This window comes from Oscarella lobularis, chromosome 12 (assembly GCF_947507565.1).
Source record: "Oscarella lobularis chromosome 12, ooOscLobu1.1, whole genome shotgun sequence".
NCBI lineage: Eukaryota > Metazoa > Porifera > Homoscleromorpha > Homosclerophorida > Oscarellidae > Oscarella > Oscarella lobularis.
The window spans coordinates 689,121-708,168 of record NC_089186.1 but is presented as its reverse complement, the minus strand read 5'-3'; the positions used below and the strand labels follow the sequence as shown (position 1 = coordinate 708,168).

At 45.2% G+C, this 19,048-nt stretch overlaps 5 protein-coding genes and 1 long non-coding RNA gene across 9 annotated transcripts in view; 1 reads left to right on the top strand and 5 right to left on the bottom strand.

Annotated features, from left to right (window-relative positions):
* Positions 1–19,048, top strand: part of LOC136193499 (non-lysosomal glucosylceramidase-like) — a 29,282-nt gene that overhangs the window by 3,993 nt on the left and 6,241 nt on the right. The gene's annotated exons all lie outside the window — the stretch shown is intronic.
* LOC136193697 (uncharacterized) lies at positions 291–1,902 on the bottom strand. Its single transcript, XR_010671420.1, has 4 exons — positions 1,460–1,902; positions 1,233–1,415; positions 409–470; positions 291–363 (listed from the first exon to the last, which is right to left on the bottom strand). It is a non-coding gene; the product is annotated as an uncharacterized lncRNA (long non-coding RNA).
* LOC136193502 (uncharacterized) lies at positions 2,099–3,798 on the bottom strand. 2 transcript variants are annotated; one of them, XM_065982412.1, is made up of 5 exons: positions 3,476–3,798; positions 3,361–3,429; positions 3,251–3,287; positions 2,562–3,186; positions 2,099–2,516 (listed from the first exon to the last, which is right to left on the bottom strand). In XM_065982412.1, exons 4-5 carry the CDS (start codon positions 3,124–3,126, stop codon positions 2,221–2,223), a joined length of 861 nt encoding a protein of 286 aa, XP_065838484.1. In that variant the 5' UTR covers positions 3,127–3,186; positions 3,251–3,287; positions 3,361–3,429; positions 3,476–3,798; the 3' UTR covers positions 2,099–2,220. The 2 variants fall into 2 exon arrangements, with proteins under 2 accessions (XP_065838484.1, XP_065838485.1); XM_065982413.1 differs by having other exon boundaries at positions 2,562–3,183.
* LOC136193501 (uncharacterized) lies at positions 3,882–8,166 on the bottom strand. The gene is made up of 8 exons (XM_065982411.1): positions 7,830–8,166; positions 7,625–7,778; positions 6,704–7,477; positions 5,245–6,016; positions 4,992–5,178; positions 4,799–4,939; positions 4,567–4,731; positions 3,882–4,497 (listed from the first exon to the last, which is right to left on the bottom strand). Exons 1-4 carry the CDS (start codon positions 7,886–7,888, stop codon positions 5,339–5,341), a joined length of 1,665 nt encoding a protein of 554 aa, XP_065838483.1. The 5' UTR covers positions 7,889–8,166; the 3' UTR covers positions 3,882–4,497; positions 4,567–4,731; positions 4,799–4,939; positions 4,992–5,178; positions 5,245–5,338.
* Positions 10,440–18,221, bottom strand: LOC136193566 (probable serine/threonine-protein kinase DDB_G0281745). Of its 2 annotated transcripts, XM_065982481.1 has the most exons (5): positions 18,128–18,205; positions 18,030–18,071; positions 17,914–17,975; positions 17,714–17,866; positions 16,718–17,654 (listed from the first exon to the last, which is right to left on the bottom strand). In XM_065982481.1, the coding sequence occupies exons 4-5, from the start codon at positions 17,748–17,750 to the stop codon at positions 16,831–16,833; spliced, it is 861 nt and encodes a 286-aa protein (XP_065838553.1). In that variant the 5' UTR covers positions 17,751–17,866; positions 17,914–17,975; positions 18,030–18,071; positions 18,128–18,205; the 3' UTR covers positions 16,718–16,830. The 2 variants fall into 2 exon arrangements, 1 of the variants encoding a protein (XP_065838553.1); XR_010671380.1 differs by lacking the exons at positions 16,718–17,654; positions 17,714–17,866; positions 17,914–17,975 and adding exons at positions 10,440–10,463; positions 10,511–10,573 and having other exon boundaries at positions 18,128–18,221.
* LOC136194264 (short transient receptor potential channel 4-like) lies at positions 11,489–16,379 on the bottom strand. Of its 2 annotated transcripts, none has more exons than XM_065983331.1 (11): positions 16,301–16,379; positions 15,904–16,247; positions 15,589–15,767; positions 15,386–15,468; positions 15,186–15,339; positions 14,282–15,019; positions 12,892–13,667; positions 12,659–12,845; positions 12,469–12,609; positions 12,235–12,399; positions 11,489–12,138 (listed from the first exon to the last, which is right to left on the bottom strand). In XM_065983331.1, exons 2-11 carry the CDS (start codon positions 16,208–16,210, stop codon positions 11,674–11,676), a joined length of 3,195 nt encoding a protein of 1,064 aa, XP_065839403.1. In that variant the 5' UTR covers positions 16,211–16,247; positions 16,301–16,379; the 3' UTR covers positions 11,489–11,673. The 2 variants fall into 2 exon arrangements, with proteins under 2 accessions (XP_065839403.1, XP_065839404.1); XM_065983332.1 differs by having other exon boundaries at positions 12,070–12,155.

Here is a 19,048-nt window from a genome sequence, read left to right as displayed (position 1 = left end):
CTTTCTCTTTTATCTATGGTCCAGCATCTCGGACAAACGAATTCATTTTTCCAAAGCGCCCATTTGACGCAGCGAAAATGATGCCATTGATGACAGCAGAGGCATTGTATCCAATTTTGAAGGGGACAACCCTCGCACGTCGACGCCCCACATACACAATTAATCACGTGGTGATTATCCTCCCAGTTGCACTGTTCGTCGCTAGGGAGAACCGGACGTTGAGCGGAAGCGGATATACGGGTACAGGAATTGGAGAGAATGAGGGAAAGAATTTCAACTGTTTTTCCGAGACCCATTTCATCAGCTAGGATACCACCAGGTGGAAATATTTCAAAAGGCGATTAACTTTGATCATTTGAAAAACTAAGGAAAAATTAATAAAACGATACTAATTAAATATTTACTTACATTTCAGTTATTGTGTCGAAGTAGAGTATGGAACTGTCTTTCAGTCCAAGACGGAAGCAGACCTGATATAGAGTAAAGGAGACTATTAATGGAGCCGACCACCAGAGTTGTACGGGTGGAGCCCGTATAACGGCGGAGGGAGGCTCTCTCAAACGTGATCTTAGGGCCGGAAGTGTCTGTCTGTCTGTCTGTATGTATGTATGTCTGTTCGTCACGCTCGGTATTGTGACGTAACTTAAAAGCCCGTTTTTTCGTACAGCGCATGCGCGACAAAGGGCTCAAAACTGTGCCCCAAAAAAGGCGATTTACGACGCGAATAAAGCGTTTTTTCTTTCATAAACGGAAAAAATGCTTAGAAACCCTTATTTCCAATTGATCTGTGCTATTTTCCGTGTTATAAATGCCCTGAGAAACCGAAACGACAGTTTTGATTGTCACGCTCTGACGTCACAATCAAAAGTATCCACTCATGCCGTATGTGCGTGGGTATGTACGCGTGTACGGGTAACAGGAAATGTGACCCGTACACATGCATAGGTCCCCCTCAAATACAGAATACAGAGGACATTATCAAATACACTACGTCAGAAAAGCGCCTAATTAGGAAAACATTGCAATCATGCAAGTATTTACAGTATGTACGTAGGAGTGAGCTGTAGTAGCTAACGGCTGTAAGGACCACGTGAATATGTGACAACATAAAAAAATATGACGTCACACTATGGTCTGCACTCTCGTACGGTAAGCGGTGGGAGGCTCTGCATGATGGCAACACGGTGAACACCGGGCCATCATTCTCTAGTATATAAGTGTTTCTTAGCTACTTTTTGATTCTTTTTCTTCTCTCTCTCGCATCCATTCCAACGTTTGTTTTTTGATATGATCTCAACGTTGGTATCAATTCCGTGGGGACTAGAGCGTCATTGGGAATTTTACGCGATTGGATAGGACTATTTCGTATAATCCATCCACGTCGTCCGGGGCCACCAAATGTGGCGATTCGTAAACTAAGAAAATTTTTCACTACGATTTTTTGATTGAATTTACTTACAATTTGACGTCAGATCGGGCATAAAATAAAAAATGACGAGTTGGAATTTTTCGTGAATATCTCTTCGCTTCAAATTCAATTCTTTTCGATTTAGCAAGACGTCGACGAAAACGATGTTATTTTCGATTCGTCGATTTTTAATTGGATGATATTTTGATGTTCGAGCCAGCATATCGCTGAGACGACGTCGTTTGTCGCCGAATCGTCGTCGAAGGCGATTACAGGGAGTGCCGTAACAATGGACGCATTGTGGAGCCGTAACTCTGCTCCGCTCGACGCCAAATCGACGGAATCGTACGACGAAATGTCGCCGATTGTGTTCTCGAATAAAAGTTGTCCGATTGCGCACTCTGTTTCGATGTTTTCCGACGTTTGCGAGTGAACGCGAGCGATGAGCGATTCAATTTTGGCTCGTTTCGAAGCCAATTGCTCTCTCTCGACTCTAGTCAATAATTCTCATCGTTTTGCTGACGCTTTTTTCATTCGCCTTGCCTTGAAACTAAACGAAGCTACGCGACGACGCCTGCATGTGCGCAAATGATTGAGCGCATGCGTACGCGCACGATCTATGACGTGTAAACTTTTTCATTGCTGGACCACGCCTCCAAGCTAGCGAAACTTCCAGCGCCTTACCATGCCTCCAAACAAGTAACAATGCAATAAGAAAGAACATCACAAAAAAAACACCAAAGGGTTTAATTAAAATACGACAGTCTGCCTAGCCAGCCACCCACCAAGACAAAAACATAAAAAGACAGAGTCTACTCACGTTGACACAGTTGTTTGTATTCATCTTTAATAGCACGCCGAGCGACGCCCATTCTTTTATACAACCCAAGAAGCCGGCTTACTTTTGGTGCGTCTGCTCGCTTCCTCCACAAACTCAGCGCTTCAAATCGACGAGCAGCAATGCCAGTAGTACTCTGGCAAATCTCAAGACGATCGTCTTTTTTGATGTCAAAATAAAAACAGATGTCGTCCAGTTGTGTTCCATCGACGGCAGCGCAAGCCTTCAGTAACCCATCGGACACGGGCACGTCATCGGCGGGAAAAGGGCCTAAAGAAAGAATATCAAGAAAAGAATTTTCAAAGGTGCGAATACCTGAAGAGGGAAACTCGATTTGACGTGCAAGGATTACTAAGTCTCGGACGCAACAAACGTTATCTTTGTCTGGTCGTACGGAGAAGAGCTTGTCGTTGAGAGCCCTCTCATTGACCTTCTGATCGACTTCCCTCGACGAATAAATTGCCGGGTCTGCGTTCAACTTTTTCAGATTAGAACTGTCCAGATAGAACCAGTTAAGAATGACACCCGGACTTCGTTCGTCGCACACGGCACCGATCATTGACTTCACTTCGTCGACGAATTCCTTTGCAGTGACGTCACATTCATCATTGCTCGACCAGCGTACGATGACGTCGATGCAATGGTGTCCTTTCTTTATGCTCATTGTGATGAGACACTCGATTACTTTGCTACCGGCGATCTTTGTTAATTTGATGCCGTCTTTCCATACGATATGGCTGACGTTATCCATGCGAGAGCAGCGAGACTGGAGAATGACGAATGATGACGGCGAGATGATGTCGATCGATTCAGCGCACTCGTATCTCTGGCCACGATATACGTCGAGCGTCGAATCTTTATTCCACTTGTCGGACGGCATTTTATCGTTAAGAAGAGCGGTAATCTGATACTTTCCTCCTTCGAGGGGAATAATTTTCTACTGCCAAGAGAGTCTGAGTGAGTACGGGGGCTCCTCAAGGTATTTAATAGTCTCTTCGACTCACTACATGAAGACATCACAAAGCTTCAAGTGGGAAAGACCTACGTCAAATCAATAGATAAATAAACCCAGTTGTCCAATCAAAAAATAACCAATTTCTAAAAAATTTCTTACCACATTTGCAAGAGCTGAGTCGTGACGTCTCATGGAGGTAGGCGTGGCCCACATCCTTGAACTTCGAATCTAAGAGCGCAATGAAGAAATCGAGCCAAAATTCGCGAAAACTTACGCTGAGAGTCTCCTTTTCGCAAAAATCGCACATACAAGCGCTTTTTTATCGCGCTATCGGCGAGCGCCGAGAAATGCGCTTACGACGCTTCGCTATGAAGTCCGATGCAAGTCGCTTCGTCTTTTACAGCAACCAAGATCCTTTTGAAGGCGTTTTCCGTGCTGGATACGCGTCATTTGGCGAGAAACGCAGGCCACATTTGCGAAAGGAAGCTCGCCGTGGCTGCTTCGCACTCCCGTTTGATCTAGAACTTCATAGTTTCGGTACAGGTCATTGAAAGTCGTCATCATTCCCTTCTTTAGCGGATTCTGAACGAAGATCATCTCCCCTGCATACGGGACGGTCAACGAATGAATGACGACGCTCACGTGTTACGTGTACATGTACATTTAGCTACAAGACCAGTTCCAAACTGGGAGTAACGGGAGTAACACTGTAAACCTCCACTCTTATATCGTGCTAGCCTACAGTCGTGTAACGAATGCATTTTTCACAGACTAAGGGCCCATGACTAAATCAATAAAAACTGAAAGTCTAAAAGAAAACGCTTTGGGGTATATAGGATTGGAAGGAAAAACCCTATTCTGAATTCAGAGAAGTCGAACCTGCAACCTTGGCTTGCCGTTCGAGAAACTCCGACTGAAGATTTCGAATGCTTTCCTGAAACTCCGACTGAAGATTTCGAAGGCTTTCTTGAATCTCCGACTGATGCTCCTGAAAGCTCTTCTGAAAGCTCTCCTGGAGTTGACGCAATCCCTCTAAAAACTCTCGAGCGGCGTCTTCCCCCACTTGAGTCGTCGTTACGCTAGCATGACTTCGAGACTTCAGTCCACATCGCAACATCTCTTCCTCATCATTATCTCATCATCTGCCCTTTGCTCAGAACTCGGTCTCGATCCTCTTTTCGCCGCGACGACTTCCTCTTGAAATTGAGCAGGCTGCACGGGATATTGAGAAGAGCCGTTGTTGTCTGACCCACTCTCGCCAGGACCTGTATTTGGCTTCGATCCCAAACCTACTGCCTATAGACAGCAAAATTGCACGAAGGAATTATACACTGTATGCATGCACTGATTACTGCATTAACTTACTGTTAGCGAACTAATTTGCTTGTCCAAGTGCTTCCTCAGTTTTTTAAGATCTTTTCTTCGAACTCCTTCTTCTTCGGCTTTCTCTATTTTCTCTCGAAACTTCTCTCGAATTCCTTCGTGATTGGCAAAATCCTCGAACATACAATTCGCATCGTCAGAAGAACGCTAAAGAAAAGCTTGACATGAGATACGTCAATCTTGCAAGCCGTCCGTCTACAACGCAAGCCATTACTTTACAGGAAGTGCAGCACACGTGTGAGACAATCAATGCCACAAAATGAAAAATATTGATTGGAATAGGAATCGGTGGACATGTCCAGATGTCACGAATGATGACGGCACGAGCGAACTTCCACTCAATATCAGCATTATCCTGCATGAAAGCTACAACTGAGGTGTTGACTAACATTTCAATATATGTATACCTGAACCCTTTGAAAGCCGTTGCTAATCAAAGCAATCAACATATTGAGCAGGACGATGACGGCAAGCACCAACCACAGAGCGAGAATGATCGTACCAACGGCTTCCTCCAGTGGCTCGGCTTCAAACCTCGTCATGTCAAATTCTCCAAAAAGAGACCAGAACAGGGTCTTTATAGAAGACATCATTCTAAACACGGAGATAAACATACACAAGGAGAAAGGATCTAGTACATTCTAACTTTTTGATTCTTACCCTGACATTTCATCGTGTACGGTCGCGTTCGCCGACGCACCCAGACTTTTCACCGGAGCCGAATAGACGCTCGTTATGCAGACGGCAAAGCCAATCAGGAACGTGCCCAATATAATGTGAAAGAGTACGACGTCGTACAAAATGCCGACGAAGGACAGCTGTATTGGTCCAAGGACAGAATGACCTTGTATAGATAGGATAAAAATCGTACGATGCTGATGAAAGAGGCGAAGCCGAGAACGTGAAACGAAGCGCGAATCACTTCGAAACCATCGTCGATAGCATAGTAGCCGACGAACAGAAGAACGTAGTAGGTGATAAAAGCGAAGACGAGAAACCAGTCGACGACATTGCCCAAATTTGTTCTATTGTTCATCAAAGCCCTTCCGTGACCATACGCTTGATGGATTCCTCGGAAAAGGAGAGCGACGACGAAGACAAAGACGATCCAATCGAGAACGCTTAGCGACGTTGCTATGGCAACGGTGTTCGACTTGAGAGACACGTTGGCAATGAGAAGAACGACGAAGAGGAGATAAGTGACGGCGTTGGCGACGTAAACAATGCACGGCTCTACGGTTCTGATCCATTTTCTGGAGAGACTTTTGCAGTCGCATTGGCGACAGGGAAGCAAGAAAACGAAAAAGAAGGCGAGAAACGTCTTCATTAGAAACAAGGGAACCTTGTACATGTATTGCAGCTTTTTCATTTCGCCTTTCTCGCCGTACCAGTAGAACTTCATCTTCTCCTGAACCGGAGGGCTAGACATAAACTAAAGAAGAACGGTATAGCGATGCAGGAGTGAACTCTCCCCCACTAAAACCCAGTATACTAAGTAATGCTAAAGCCCCGCCTACGCTAACTGTGTGAGTGAGTATGAGAGTGCGAGTGAGATATACAGGAGATGTCTTCAGCTAGAGGCTAACAGCACTCCAGCTGCAAATTGTTGAGAATCTACATCGACAACAATAATGACATTGACCTTGAGAGCCAAAACTAACGTTGCTTGGGGAACACGTAATAAGCAAGCTAATGAATGCCATATAGCGAGGGTCTTCTTAGGTGAGAAAGATTTTGTACATAGGGATTTGCTAGGCAACTGCCCTGCCTGACATCACACTTTCTTCGTCACTAGAACAGCTCGATTCTTTAATTAACTCAAAAGGGTCCCGCAGATCAGAATACCGCAGTTGGGTGAATAGATCGAGGCTGGCTCTACCCCATGAACTAAACGCGTCACTCTGAAATCTACGTGCCTACTACGAGCGGTCTTCCGACAATAAAATGTAGCTACAGTAGGTGTGCACGAGAAACTATGTGCACGAGAATCTACGCGTCTAGACTATATTACAGGAGTTCAGGGCTTAGGGCAAAGCGGCCTCATACACATGCAGATATACATGTACGTGTATAGTATAGTAACCAGGAATTAACATTAACAGTGTGTAAATTCGCTTACCAGCTTTTGCTCGGCTTCTATTCCGTGAGCAAACAAACTGCCCGTAATATCATCAACTCTCCACTTGGCCTTATCCATCATCTCGACGGCAAGACGTTCCATGTCGTTGGACAAAGCGAGAAAATCGCAGCTATGCGAATCGTCGCGTTTGGCGCACTTGGCGAAAAGGGCTCCTAGTCGAAGCGTCATATCGAGCGGTTTCGGCGCCACAAGAATCACTTGGGGATCGCTGAGAAGAGTCACTTCGTCGCACTGAAGACACTTCAGTTTGGAATCGACCAACGTCGCTCCGGCCTGAACGAGACACTCAATAAATTTCTTCGCTTTTGTTTGAAGCGCGAGAAACAAAGGCGATTCATTTCGCTTGTTCTTTGCATTGACACACGCGTTATTCTCAATGAGATAATTCAGACATTCTAGGCGGTCGCTCATCTCCAGATAATTCAGACATTCTAGGCGGTCGCTCATCTCCCCGAAGTCTGAACGCGATAGGAAATGCATTGGAAAACATCCGTCATCGTCTGCATCGAGGGGGCTCATGCACGCGCCGAGCTCCACGGCGCGTTTCATGATGCGAAAACGCCCGCATTCTGCCGCGATGTGTACGATGTTTCTCGACTTCGAGTCTGTCGCTTTGATGTCGACTTTGAGTCGAAGTAAAAGAGAGAATTTTTCATAAGATGAGCACTGGGATCTCACAGCTAAAAACAGCAAAGGTTCGCCGTCTCCCTTGCTACTGGCTCTAGTCACAGTCGCTCCTTTTTTGAGAAGAAGCTAGAAAAGAAACGTGTCTTAGAAAAAAGTCTACTGTCCATTGAAGTGAACGTGCATAATAATTAAGAGGTTGTGACTTGTGAGAGAAAATTTCCTTCGCTTTAGCCTCTTTGGATGAAACGCATTGAGTCTACCATACATCCTAACCTTGACTGTTGCCAGTCTTCCTGACGAAAAGGCATGACGAAGCATAGAGTCAGCATGTTTTCTCAGCAGTTGAGGTCTCTTTCGTTCGACCAAATCAATCAACGCTCGAGACTTGTCGTCATCCATTGCAGCCATCGCATCAAGGGGAGTCCGCCTAGATATATTTCTACTTTCATTATTATTCGTGTGTTTGAAAGAGCAGTACCCAATGACAATTGATTCCAAATCAGCGCCTGTGTCAATTATATATTCGACGTAGTCCATATCAAATGACTCGCGAGAATCCAGCTAAAGCAAGAGATATTAAGAAAACGCTAACCGAAGCGCGATAAACATTTCGTCATTAGCCAACTAAAACTCCGCGCTCTTGTCCTAAGAATGACAAATATCCACGTCACAGAGTACAAACCAAAACATGAAGCGCCGAGCCTCCTTCACGACCGTCGACTCCAATAGACACCCCAGGCGCCGACAGAAGAATCTCCAAGCCCTCAACAGGACACACATTCATGACGGCCACATGCAGACCAGGCCGATCACAAGAGTAAGAGATCGCCATCGGATCGGCACAACGATCGATAAGAATTCGAAGGGCTGCATAGAAAAAAAAGCTGCTTTGTAACACAAAGCATGGACATTAATATCATAGTGCGTTCACATGAAACTCAATTAATTAAATAACTCAATTAATTAATTAATTAATTGAGTTAAATAATTTAATTTATTAGTGTGGACGCACTATTGGTCTCTGACTCATACATTGTACGCAAGACCGCCTCTTCGTTTCGTCGTCTTCGTCGGACGCCGAGAAGGCGGCGAACAGAACGTGCAGCGTCGTTCGATCGTCCTCGTATAGGTGCTCGACTTTCGCTCCGTTGTCGATGTGCCTCGAAATTCGATTCGCTTGGCCTTCGGCGAAGTTCTTCAGTTCGTTGAATAGAAGAATTTGAGGATCGGCTTCGTCGACGCCGGTTGGCGTATTCTGGAGATGAAGTCAATGTCGACGCCGGTTGGCGTATTCGCTCTGGAGATGAAGTCAATGCCGACGTTGGAGTCTTCTTCGATATTATCGAGCTCGATCAGGATCGTTTCTTCGCTAGACATCGTTGCGACGTCTTTTGTTGACAGTGTGTGGACCCGGATGCCTACGAGAACAAGGTTAGCGCGAATAGATGTCTGCGTTTACGTCCAGTCTGACTTGCTACGCTTGCTTTCTGCCAAGGGTTCGTCTATAGCACGCTTCTTTGACCCGCAAAGCGGCCAGTTTCTCGATGTTGTTCCAAGTGATTGCGTGACTCATTCGAAATCTCCCGGACTAACGGAAACAGCGAGTTATCGATGGACAATGAGTTAGACCACGCCCTTAATTATATGCAGCATGAAGCCGTTACCCTTAAAATTAAGATAAATTCAGTGAATTCATGATCAGTATCCTTTGCTAAACATACTACTATGTATGTAGCCGACTTCGATCATATATAATCATACAGCTCCATGATCTCAAAGTGCTTTTGTGGAGCTCGCCTCACGTTTGTGAATGGCGTTGATTTTATATTAATTAAGAAGACTTTCAAGCGAACTGGGCAGCTAGGCAATAAAATATGTATCTACATAAAAAATTACGAAAACGCACAGGCAGCAACTTCGCATTTCAATCAAAACGTTAGACCAGCTCTGCGGTGCTCAGCATAGACGCTAATAGTAAATGGATTGCTAACTAATACAGTACCTCCTGAACGCGGATAAAATAAATAACAGAAACAAAGAGATATTACGTTTTGCCAAAACACTTCTAACACAAAAGCTTACTTATGAACTGGCAAGATACGACGCTGTCGCCACGGCGCCTCCACAAGACTCAAATGACTTTCTCCATGCAGTTTACCCTTACCATTCTCTTTGGGCTACACCGATCGTATTCATCGAAGCCCTTGACTTGTTCCAATTGAGCCAAGCACTATCGCGCATTCGGCCTCCTACATGGATCAACGCTTATCATTTGACGGCACATTCTCTTCACAGTCGCATGACCGACGCGGGACCATTGCCCAAGTCGATCACTAGATACCGGTTGCTCGCCCATCATCAACTCAATGAGAGTGACGCCGAGGCTGTACACATCGGCCATCTTCGTATTAGGAATCCCACTCCTTGCTCGTTCTGGAGCTAAGTACTCTGGACTCAATACTCCGGCTGAGAGAGTCACTCCGACAAAGCGAGCCGCGCCCAAATCACATATCTTGGGCTCCATAAGCGCCGTCACGACGACATTTGAGGAGCGAATGTTGCCGTGCAAAACTCCGTTTGGACCGAGTAGATGGCGGTAAGTGATACCGGCCGTTATCCCCAACGCCAGATCAATCTGCTCTCGCAAAGTAAGAGGCAGTCCTGAACGATGAGCGGCCCTGATGACGTCAGAAAGCGAGCCTTCGAGAATTTCGGTGATTATTCGAAGAGGAACGTTGTTTTCCGTCGTTACGCCGCATAAGGAGACGATGTTGGGATGGCGAGCTCTACTGCAGACGGAGATCTCTTGTTGAAAAAGGCGAAGGTAGTAATCGGATTCCAGGCACGCATAGAACATCTTTACAGCCACGGGACAGCCACGCCAATAGCCCACTTTCACTTCTAAATGAAACAAAAATAAATTTCATTATTAATTTGGTTCGAATTTGGCTATACGTCACCTCCGAAAGCACCTCCTCCAAGTTTAATTTCGTCATTGTTACTTCTGCAATGGGAATTTGCAAAAGATCCTTTTGTTCTCTTGCTACTTTCAGCTGCATCTCTTTCTCTTCTTTCTCTTCTGTAATATGTCTCAAGTCAGAAATTAATTTTTCTAAAAATCACGATCAAATAAACGAAATTAATGTCAATAGAACATACCGTGTTCAATTCGCGCGCTTTCTATTTGTACGTCTTTGGCTTCACCCGCGGCCTTCAATTGCACTTAGGGTTAGACAAGGTTACGCAGGAGAGCAATGTCAAATCAAAGATTAGTACCCCGATCCCTTTCTGAAGCAGTCAACCTTTGTCTGCCGTGAAATGCATCTATCATTAACACGTGTTTGTAAGGGTCGAAACGTCTCACCCATCGCTTGAGCTTGATTCTCAATCTCTTTGCTTTTTGCTTGAACATCGATGAGCACTGCCTCTAATTCTTCCTTTTTTTGAGCCAAAGCAAGAGCCATCTCTTCAAAACGGTGGCTTAGATCCTATTATTAATTAAAAAGTTCAATTTCATCGGTTTCTGTTGCACAAAATCGACATTAATTATTAACCAATTAATGTCCATCTTTGATTTTTGCGTGCGAGTGCGCAGCAAGGCTGCTAGCATTACGGAGCCATATACGTACGCGAGGTATCATACCGTGAAATCCTTCTTGAGACTGCTTTTGGAGTGAGCGACCGTCGGAACTCCTGCCAAAATTCGACGATGACCCAACAGAACGGCACCCTTTGCTACGGCAAGTGAACACTGTCGAGGAACAATAACCTGAACGCTGCCTGCTTCTTCAAACTCGCGTCGAAGACGCAATTGAAGCAGACGACACTCAGCAAAGCCCCCGATGAGAATGAGAGAGTCAATTGAATCAAACATGGCAAAGATACTTTTTTTGACATGCACACTGCACATGTGACAGTTACTGTGACAGAGCTACAGAGTTATTGCAACTTGACAGTCACGTGCCACAGGAGGCCGATTGATCACTCTGACAAATGGTGGTGTATCAGACCGTCAACTCTCTCGGAACAGTAACGAAGTGTTTGTGCTCAACAGTTACGTGCCAAAGAAGGTCGATGACATAGAACCCCGTTGACAGTTAATTATCTGCTAGATAATCTTACCAGATATCTGTGCTTCTATATTGCCGTTTATTATGCTAGCCTACTGCAGGTAATACGTGCATGTGTTACAGACTAAGGGCCTATGACTAAATCAATAAAAAGTGAAAGACAACGAGGGGAAGAAAGCTAGCTACAGTTGCCTAAACTGGAAGAAAACGCTGTGGGCACGTGTTGAGGAATAAGATTAGAAGACTAAAACACTATTTCGAATCTACAGAAGTCAAACCCGCAACCTTGGCATGCCGCTCGAGAAACTCCGACTGAAGATTTCGAACGCTTTCCTGAAACTCCAACTGAAGATTTCGAAGGCTTTCTTGAATCTCCAACTGATGCTCTTTGAAGCTCTTCTGAAAGCTTTCCCGGAGTTGCCGCAATCCCTCTAAAAATTCTCGAGCGGCGTCTCCCTCTGCTCGAGATGGCGTTACTCTAGAATGGCTTCGAGACTTCAGTCCACTTCGCACCATCTTTTCCTCATCATTATCATCGTCATCCGTCCTTGGCGCAGAACGCGGTCTCGATCCACTTTTCGCCGCGATGACTTCCTCTTGAAATTCTGACGGCTGTACCGGATTACAATGAGCAGATTTAGAAGTGCCGTTTTTGCCAGGATCCCCTGACCCGCTCTCGTAAGAAACTGTATCGGGATTCGATCCAAAAGCTACTGCCTATAGACATAAAAATTCTACACAGGAATTCTACACTGTTTAAACTGAACACTTAATAAAGTGTTAATTAACACTTAATTAAGAGCATGAACTTACGTTTAGCGTACTAATTTGTTTGTCCAAGTGCTTCCTCAGTTTGTTAAGATCTTTTCTTCGAACTCCTTCCTCTTCGGCTTTCTCGATTTTCTCTCGAAACTTCTCTCGAATGCCTTCGTGATTGGCGAAATCTTCGTACACACATTTTTCAACGTCAGAAAAACGCTAAAGAAAGATTGACATGAAATACCTCATTGTACGTGCAAGCCGCCCGTCTACAACACAACGCATTACTTTACTGGAAGTGCAGCACACGTTTGAGGCAAGCAATGCCACGAAATGAAAAATATTGATTGGAATAGGAATCGGTGGAGATTTCCAGATGTTGCGAATGATGACGGCACGAGCGAACTTCCACTCAATATCAGCATTATCCTGAGAAAGTGACAACTGATGTGTTGGCACTGATAACATTCCAATATACCTGGATCCTTTGAAACGAGTTGCTAATCAAAGCAATCAACATATTTAGCAGGACGATGACGGCAAGCACCAACCACAGAGCGAGAATGGTCATACCAACGGCTTCCTCCAGTGGCTCGGCTTCAAAGCTCGAAGGGTCAAATTCTCCAAAGAGAGACCAGAATAGGGTCTTTATAGAAGACAACATTCTAGAAATGATCTATAGATTAATGTACCTAAACTTTTGATTCTTACCCTGACACTTCATCGTGTACGGTGGCGTTCGCCGACGCACCCGGACTTTTCACCGAAGCAGAATAGACGCTCGTTATGCAGACGGCAAAGCCAATCAAGAACGTACCCAATATAATGAGAAAGAGTACGACGTCGTAGAAAATTCCGACGAACGACAGTTGTATGGGACCAAGGACAGAGTGAGCTTGTAGATAGGATAAAAAACGTACGATGCTGATGAGAGATGCAAAGCCGAGAACGTGAAACGATGCGCGAATCACTTCGAAACCATCATCAATAACATAGTAGCCGACGAATAGAAGAACGTAGTAGGTGATAAAAGTGAAGACGAGAAACAAGTCGACGACACTGCCTAAATTTGCTCTATAGTACATCACAGCCCTTCCATGACCGTACGCTTGATAGATATCTTGGAAAAGGAGAGCGACGACGAAGACGAAAACGATCCAATCGAGAACGCTAGGCGACGTTGCTGGGGCAACGGTGTTCGTCGACTTGAGAGAGACGTTGGCGATGAGAAGAACGAGGAAGAGGAGATAGGTGACGGCGTTGGTGACGTAAGCAATGCACGGCTCTACGGTTCTCATCGATTTTATGTAGAGGCTTCTGTAGTCGCATTGGCGACAGGGAAGCAAGATAATGAGAAAGATGGGAAGAAGAAACGTCTTCATTAGAAACAAGGGAACCTTGTACATGTATTGCCGCTTTTTCATTTCACCTCTCTCGCCGTACCAGTAGAACTTCATCTTCTCCTGAACCTGAGGGCTAGAGATAAACTAAAGTAGAGAACGTTATAGCGAGTAACGGCTAAGCCCCGCCTAAGCTAACTGTGCGAGTTTAAATAACACCGGGTATGTCCTCAGCTCAAGGTACAGAAAATTGTCGAGAGTCTACATCGACACGATAATGATATTAACGTTGCTTGGGAGACACGTTATAAAGCAATTAAGCGAATGTCATATATAACGAGGCTCTTCTTACTAAGTAGGTGAGAACGATTGTATAGGTAGGGATCTGCTAAGGACAACCGACCTGCACGACATCCTTCGTCCACTAGAATCACTCGATTCGTTAATTAAACGCCGATATAATTAATAAAAAAGTTCCTCAGATCGAAATGCTGCAGTTGGGTGAATAGATCAAGACTCCTACCACATGAACTAAACGCGTCGCTCTAAACTCTACTTTCCTACTACCAGTGGTCATACCGCATGCATACAAATTTCCCAGAAAACTAACAATGTATACCAGTAGGTGTGCACAAGAAATCTACACGCCTAGACATTACAGGGATATAGAGGGCTTAGGACAAAGCCCGCCTCATAGACATGCAGAAATACATGTATGCATGGTAGTAACCTGGAATAACAGCGCGTATAAATGCGCTTACCAGCTTTTGCTCGGCTTCTATTCCATGAGCAAACAAATTGATAATATCATCCGCTCTCCACTTGGCCTTATCCATCATCTCGACGGCGAGACGCTCCATGTCGTTGGACAAGGTGAGCAACTCGCCGCGATGCAATTCGTCGCGCTTGGCGCACTTGGCGAAAAGCGCTCCTAGTCGAAGCATCATATCGAGCGGTTTCGGCGCAACCAGAATCACTTGGGGATCGCTGAGAAGAGTCACTTCGTCGTACTGAAGACACTTAAGCTTGGAATCGGCCAACGTCGCTCCGGCCTGAACGAGACGCTCGATAAATGTCTTCGCTTTTCTTTGAAGCGCTAGAAACAAAGGCGATTCATTTCGCTTGTTCTTTGCATTGACAGACGCGTTATTCTCAATGAGATAATTTAGACATTTCAGGCGGTCGCTCATCTCTGCAGGATCTCCGGAGTCCGAACGAGATACGAAGTGCATTGGAAAGCATCCTTCATCGTCGGCATCGAGGGGGCTCACGCCGAGCTCTATGGCGCGTTTCATGATGGGGAAATGTCCGCATTCTGCCGCGATGTGTACGATGTTTCTCGATCTCGTGTCAGTCGCTTTGATGTCGACTTTGAGTCGACGTAAAAGAGAGAATTTTGCAAATGACGAGCACGGGGATCTTACAGCTGAAAATAGCAACGGTTCGCCGTCTCCCCTGCCACGTGCTCGAGACACAGTCGCTCCTTTCTTCAGAAGAAGCTAGAAAAGAAACGGGAAATTAGGCATTCCTAGAAAAAAAAGCTACCGTCTTTTGAAGTGAACGTGTCAACTAAGAGGTTTTCAGAGACGGTACAGTACAATTGCCTTCCTTTTACGGATGCCAGCCTCTTTGGAATAACAAGACACTATTAAGTCTACCATTTACCTTGACTGTGGCCAGTCTTCCTGACGAAAAGGCATGACGAAGCATAGAGTCAGCGTGTTTTCTTAGCAGTTGAGGTCTCTTTCGCTGGACAAAATCAATCAACGGTGCAGCCTTTTCGTCATCCATTGCAGCCATCGCATCAAGAGGAGTCCGCCTAGATAAATTTCCGTCTCTAATTTATATTATTGTAAGAGCCGTACCCAATGACAGTTGATTCCAAATCAGCGCCTTTGTCAATTAAATATTCGACGTAGTCCATATCATATGACTCGCGAGAATCCAGCTAAAGGAAGAGATATCGAAAAAACGTCAACTGAAGCGCGATGAACGTGTCGTAAGTAGCAAACTAAAAACTCCGCTCTTGTCCTAAGGACAACGAATATAGACGTGACAGAGTACGAACCAAAACATGAAGCACGGAGCCTCCTTTTTGACTGTGGACTCTAACGGACACCCCAGGAGACGACAGGAGAATCTCCAAGCCCTCAACAGGACACATATTCATGACGGCCTCATGCAGCACAGGCCGATCACAAGAGATCGCCGTCGGATCAGCACCACGATCGAGAAGAGTTTGAATGGCTGCATAGAAAAAAATACCATCATAGTGCGTTCACATTAAACCCAATTAATTAATTAGTTAATTATCTTAATTAATTAATTAATTGAATTAAATAAATTTATTGGTGTCAATTCAGTATAGGTCTCTGACACATACATTCTATGCAAGACCGCCTCTTCGTTTCGTCGTCTTCGTCGGACGTCGAGAAGGCGGCGAACAGAACGTGCAGCGTCGTTCGATCGTCGTCGTAGAGGTGCTCGACTTTCGCTCCGTTGTCGATGTGCCTCGCAATTCGATTCGCTTGGCCTTCAGCGAAGTTTTTCAGTTCGTTGAATAGAAGCATTTGAGGATCGGCTTCGTCGACGCCGGTGGGCGTATTCGCTCTGGAGATGGGGTCAATGACGACGTTGGAGTCTTCTTCGATATTATCGAGCTCGATCAGGATCGTTTCTTCGCTAGACATCGTCGCGACGCAGTTTGTTTACACAGTGTGTGGATGCCTACGAGAACAAGGCTAGCCTTATTAGATGTCTACGTTTACGTCCAGTCTGACTTGCTACGCTTGCTTCCTGCTGCGTGTTCGTCTAGCACGCTTCTTTGACCCGCAAAGTGGCCAGTTTCTCGAATTGTTATTCTACGTGACGCATTCGAAATCTCCCGGACTAGAAACAGATGACAATGAGTTGACCACGTGTTAATTAGATGCTGCGCGAAATTAAAATTAATTAATTCAGTGAATTCATGATCAGTATCCTTAGCTAAACATACTGCTATGTATGTAGCAGACTTCGATCATATAAGTAATCTTACAGCTATGATCTCGAAGTGCTTGTGGAGCTCGCCTCACGTTTGCGAATGGCGTTGATTTTATGTTAATTGGGCATATCTTCAAGCGAACTAGGCAGCTAGGCAATAATAGCAGCAAATTTGCATTTCAATCAAAACGTTTCACCAGCTCTGCGGTGCTCAGCATAGACACTAATAGTAAATGGAGTACTAACTAATACAGTACCTCCTGAACGCAGATAAAATAAATAACAGAAACGAAGAGATGTAACGTTTTGCTTGAATGAACACAAAAGCTTACCTATGAATTGGCAAGATACGACGCTGTCGCCACGGCGCCTCCACAAGACTCAAATGACTTTCTCCATGCAGTTTACCCTTGACAATTCTCTTTGGGTTACACCGATCGTATTCATCGGAGCCCTTGACTTGTTCCAATTGAGCCAAGCACTCTCGCGCATTTGGCCTCCTACATGGATCAAGGCTTATTATTTGACGGCACATTCTCTTCACAGTCGCATGACCGACGCGGGACCATTGCCCAAGTCGATCACTAGATACCGGTTGCTCGCCCATCATCAACTCAACGAGAGTGACGCCGAGGCTGTACACATCGGCCATCTTCGTATTAGGACTCCCACTCTCAGCTCGTTCTGGAGCTAAGTACTCTGGACTCAATACTCCGGCTGAGAGAGACACTTCGACAAAGCGAGCCGCGCCCAAATCACATATCTTGGGCTCCATAAGCGCCGTCACGACGACATTTGAGGATCGAATGTCGCCGTGCAAAACTCCGTTTGAACCGAGTAGATGAAGGTAAGTGATACCGGCCGTTATTCCCAACGCCAGATCAATCTGCTCTCGCAAAGTGAGAGGCAGTCTTGAACGATGAGCGGCCCTGATGACGTCAGAAAGCGAGCCTTCGAGAAGCTCGGTGATTATTCGAAGAGGAACGTTGTTTTCCGTCGTTACGCCGCATAAGGAGACGATGTTGGGATGGCGAGCTCGAGTGCAGACGGAGATCTCTTGTTGAAAAAGACGAAGATAGTAGTCGGACTCCAGGCACGCATAGAACATCTTTACAGCCACGGGGCAGCCACGCCAATAGCCCACTTTCACTTCTAAATGAAAACAAAATAAATTTCATTATTAATTTGGTTTGAATTTGGCTATATGTCACCTCCGAAAGCACCTCCTCCAAGTTTAATTTCCGTCATTCTTACTTCTGCAATGGGAATTTGCAGAAGATCGTTTTGTTCTCTTGCTACTTTCAGCTGCTTCTCTTTCTCTTCTTTCTCTTCTGTAATATGTCTCAAGTCAGAAATTAATTTTTCTAAAAATCGCGATCACATAAACGAAATTAATGTCAATAGAACATACCGTGCTCAATTCGCGCGTTTGCTATTTGTACGTCTTTGGCTTCACTCGCGCCTTCAATTGCACTTAGGGTTAGACAAGGTTACGGAGGAGAGCAATGTCAAATCAAAGATCATTACCTCGATCCCTTTCCGAAGCAGTCAACCTTTGTTTGTATATGTCTGCCGTGAAATGCATCTATCATTAACAGGTGTTTGTAAGGGTCAAAACGTCTCACCCATCGCTTGAGCTTGATTCTCAATCTCTTTGCTTTTTGCTTGAACATCGATGAGCACTGCCTCTAATTCTCCCTTTTTTTGAGGCAAAGCAAGAGCCATCTCTTCAGAACGGTGGCTCAGATCCTATTAATAATTAAAAAGTTCAATTTCATCGGTTTCTGTTGCACAAAATCGACAATAATAGTCAAACAATTAATGCCCATTTTTGATTTCTGCGTGCGAGTGCGCGGCAAGGCTGCTAGCATTACAGAGCTATATACATACGTACGCGAGGTATCATACGGTGAAATCCTTCTTGAGACTGCTTTTGGAGTGAGCGACCGTCGGAACTCCTGCCAAAATTCGACGATGACCCAACAAAACGGCACCCTTTGCTACGGCAAGTGAACACTGTCGAGGAACAATAACCTGAACGCCGCCTGCTTCTTCAAACTCGCGTCGAAGACGCAATTGAAGCAGACGACACTCAGCAAAGCCGCCGACGAGAATGAGATAGTCAATTGAATCAAACATAGCAAAGATAGTCTTCAGATGATCGGCTATGCTAGTAGATACCGGATCAAATAATTTCTCTACTTCCGTATGCTTCAATGCTAGTCGGCCGCGATGGTACTTTACGTTATCGTTTCCGAAATCGACGTCGTAATCCTGAAGATTCGTTTCGATGCAAAAAGAGAGGGAACATTGACATAGGTCGTCGTCCCTGGCGCCGCCATGCGCTTTCTCCTTTCGAACTCCACGGATATGAAGTCAACCCAATCGCCAGGGTAGTTCGCTCGAAATTCGTCAATGACGTCTTTACCAAATATCTGCTCGAGAAGTTTGACGAAGTTCTTGTTGACGTACGTGCCACCCCACGCGCCACCTACGGAGCAATACAACTCGTTCATCAGTCCACAACCGAAGACTTCGTAAACGGC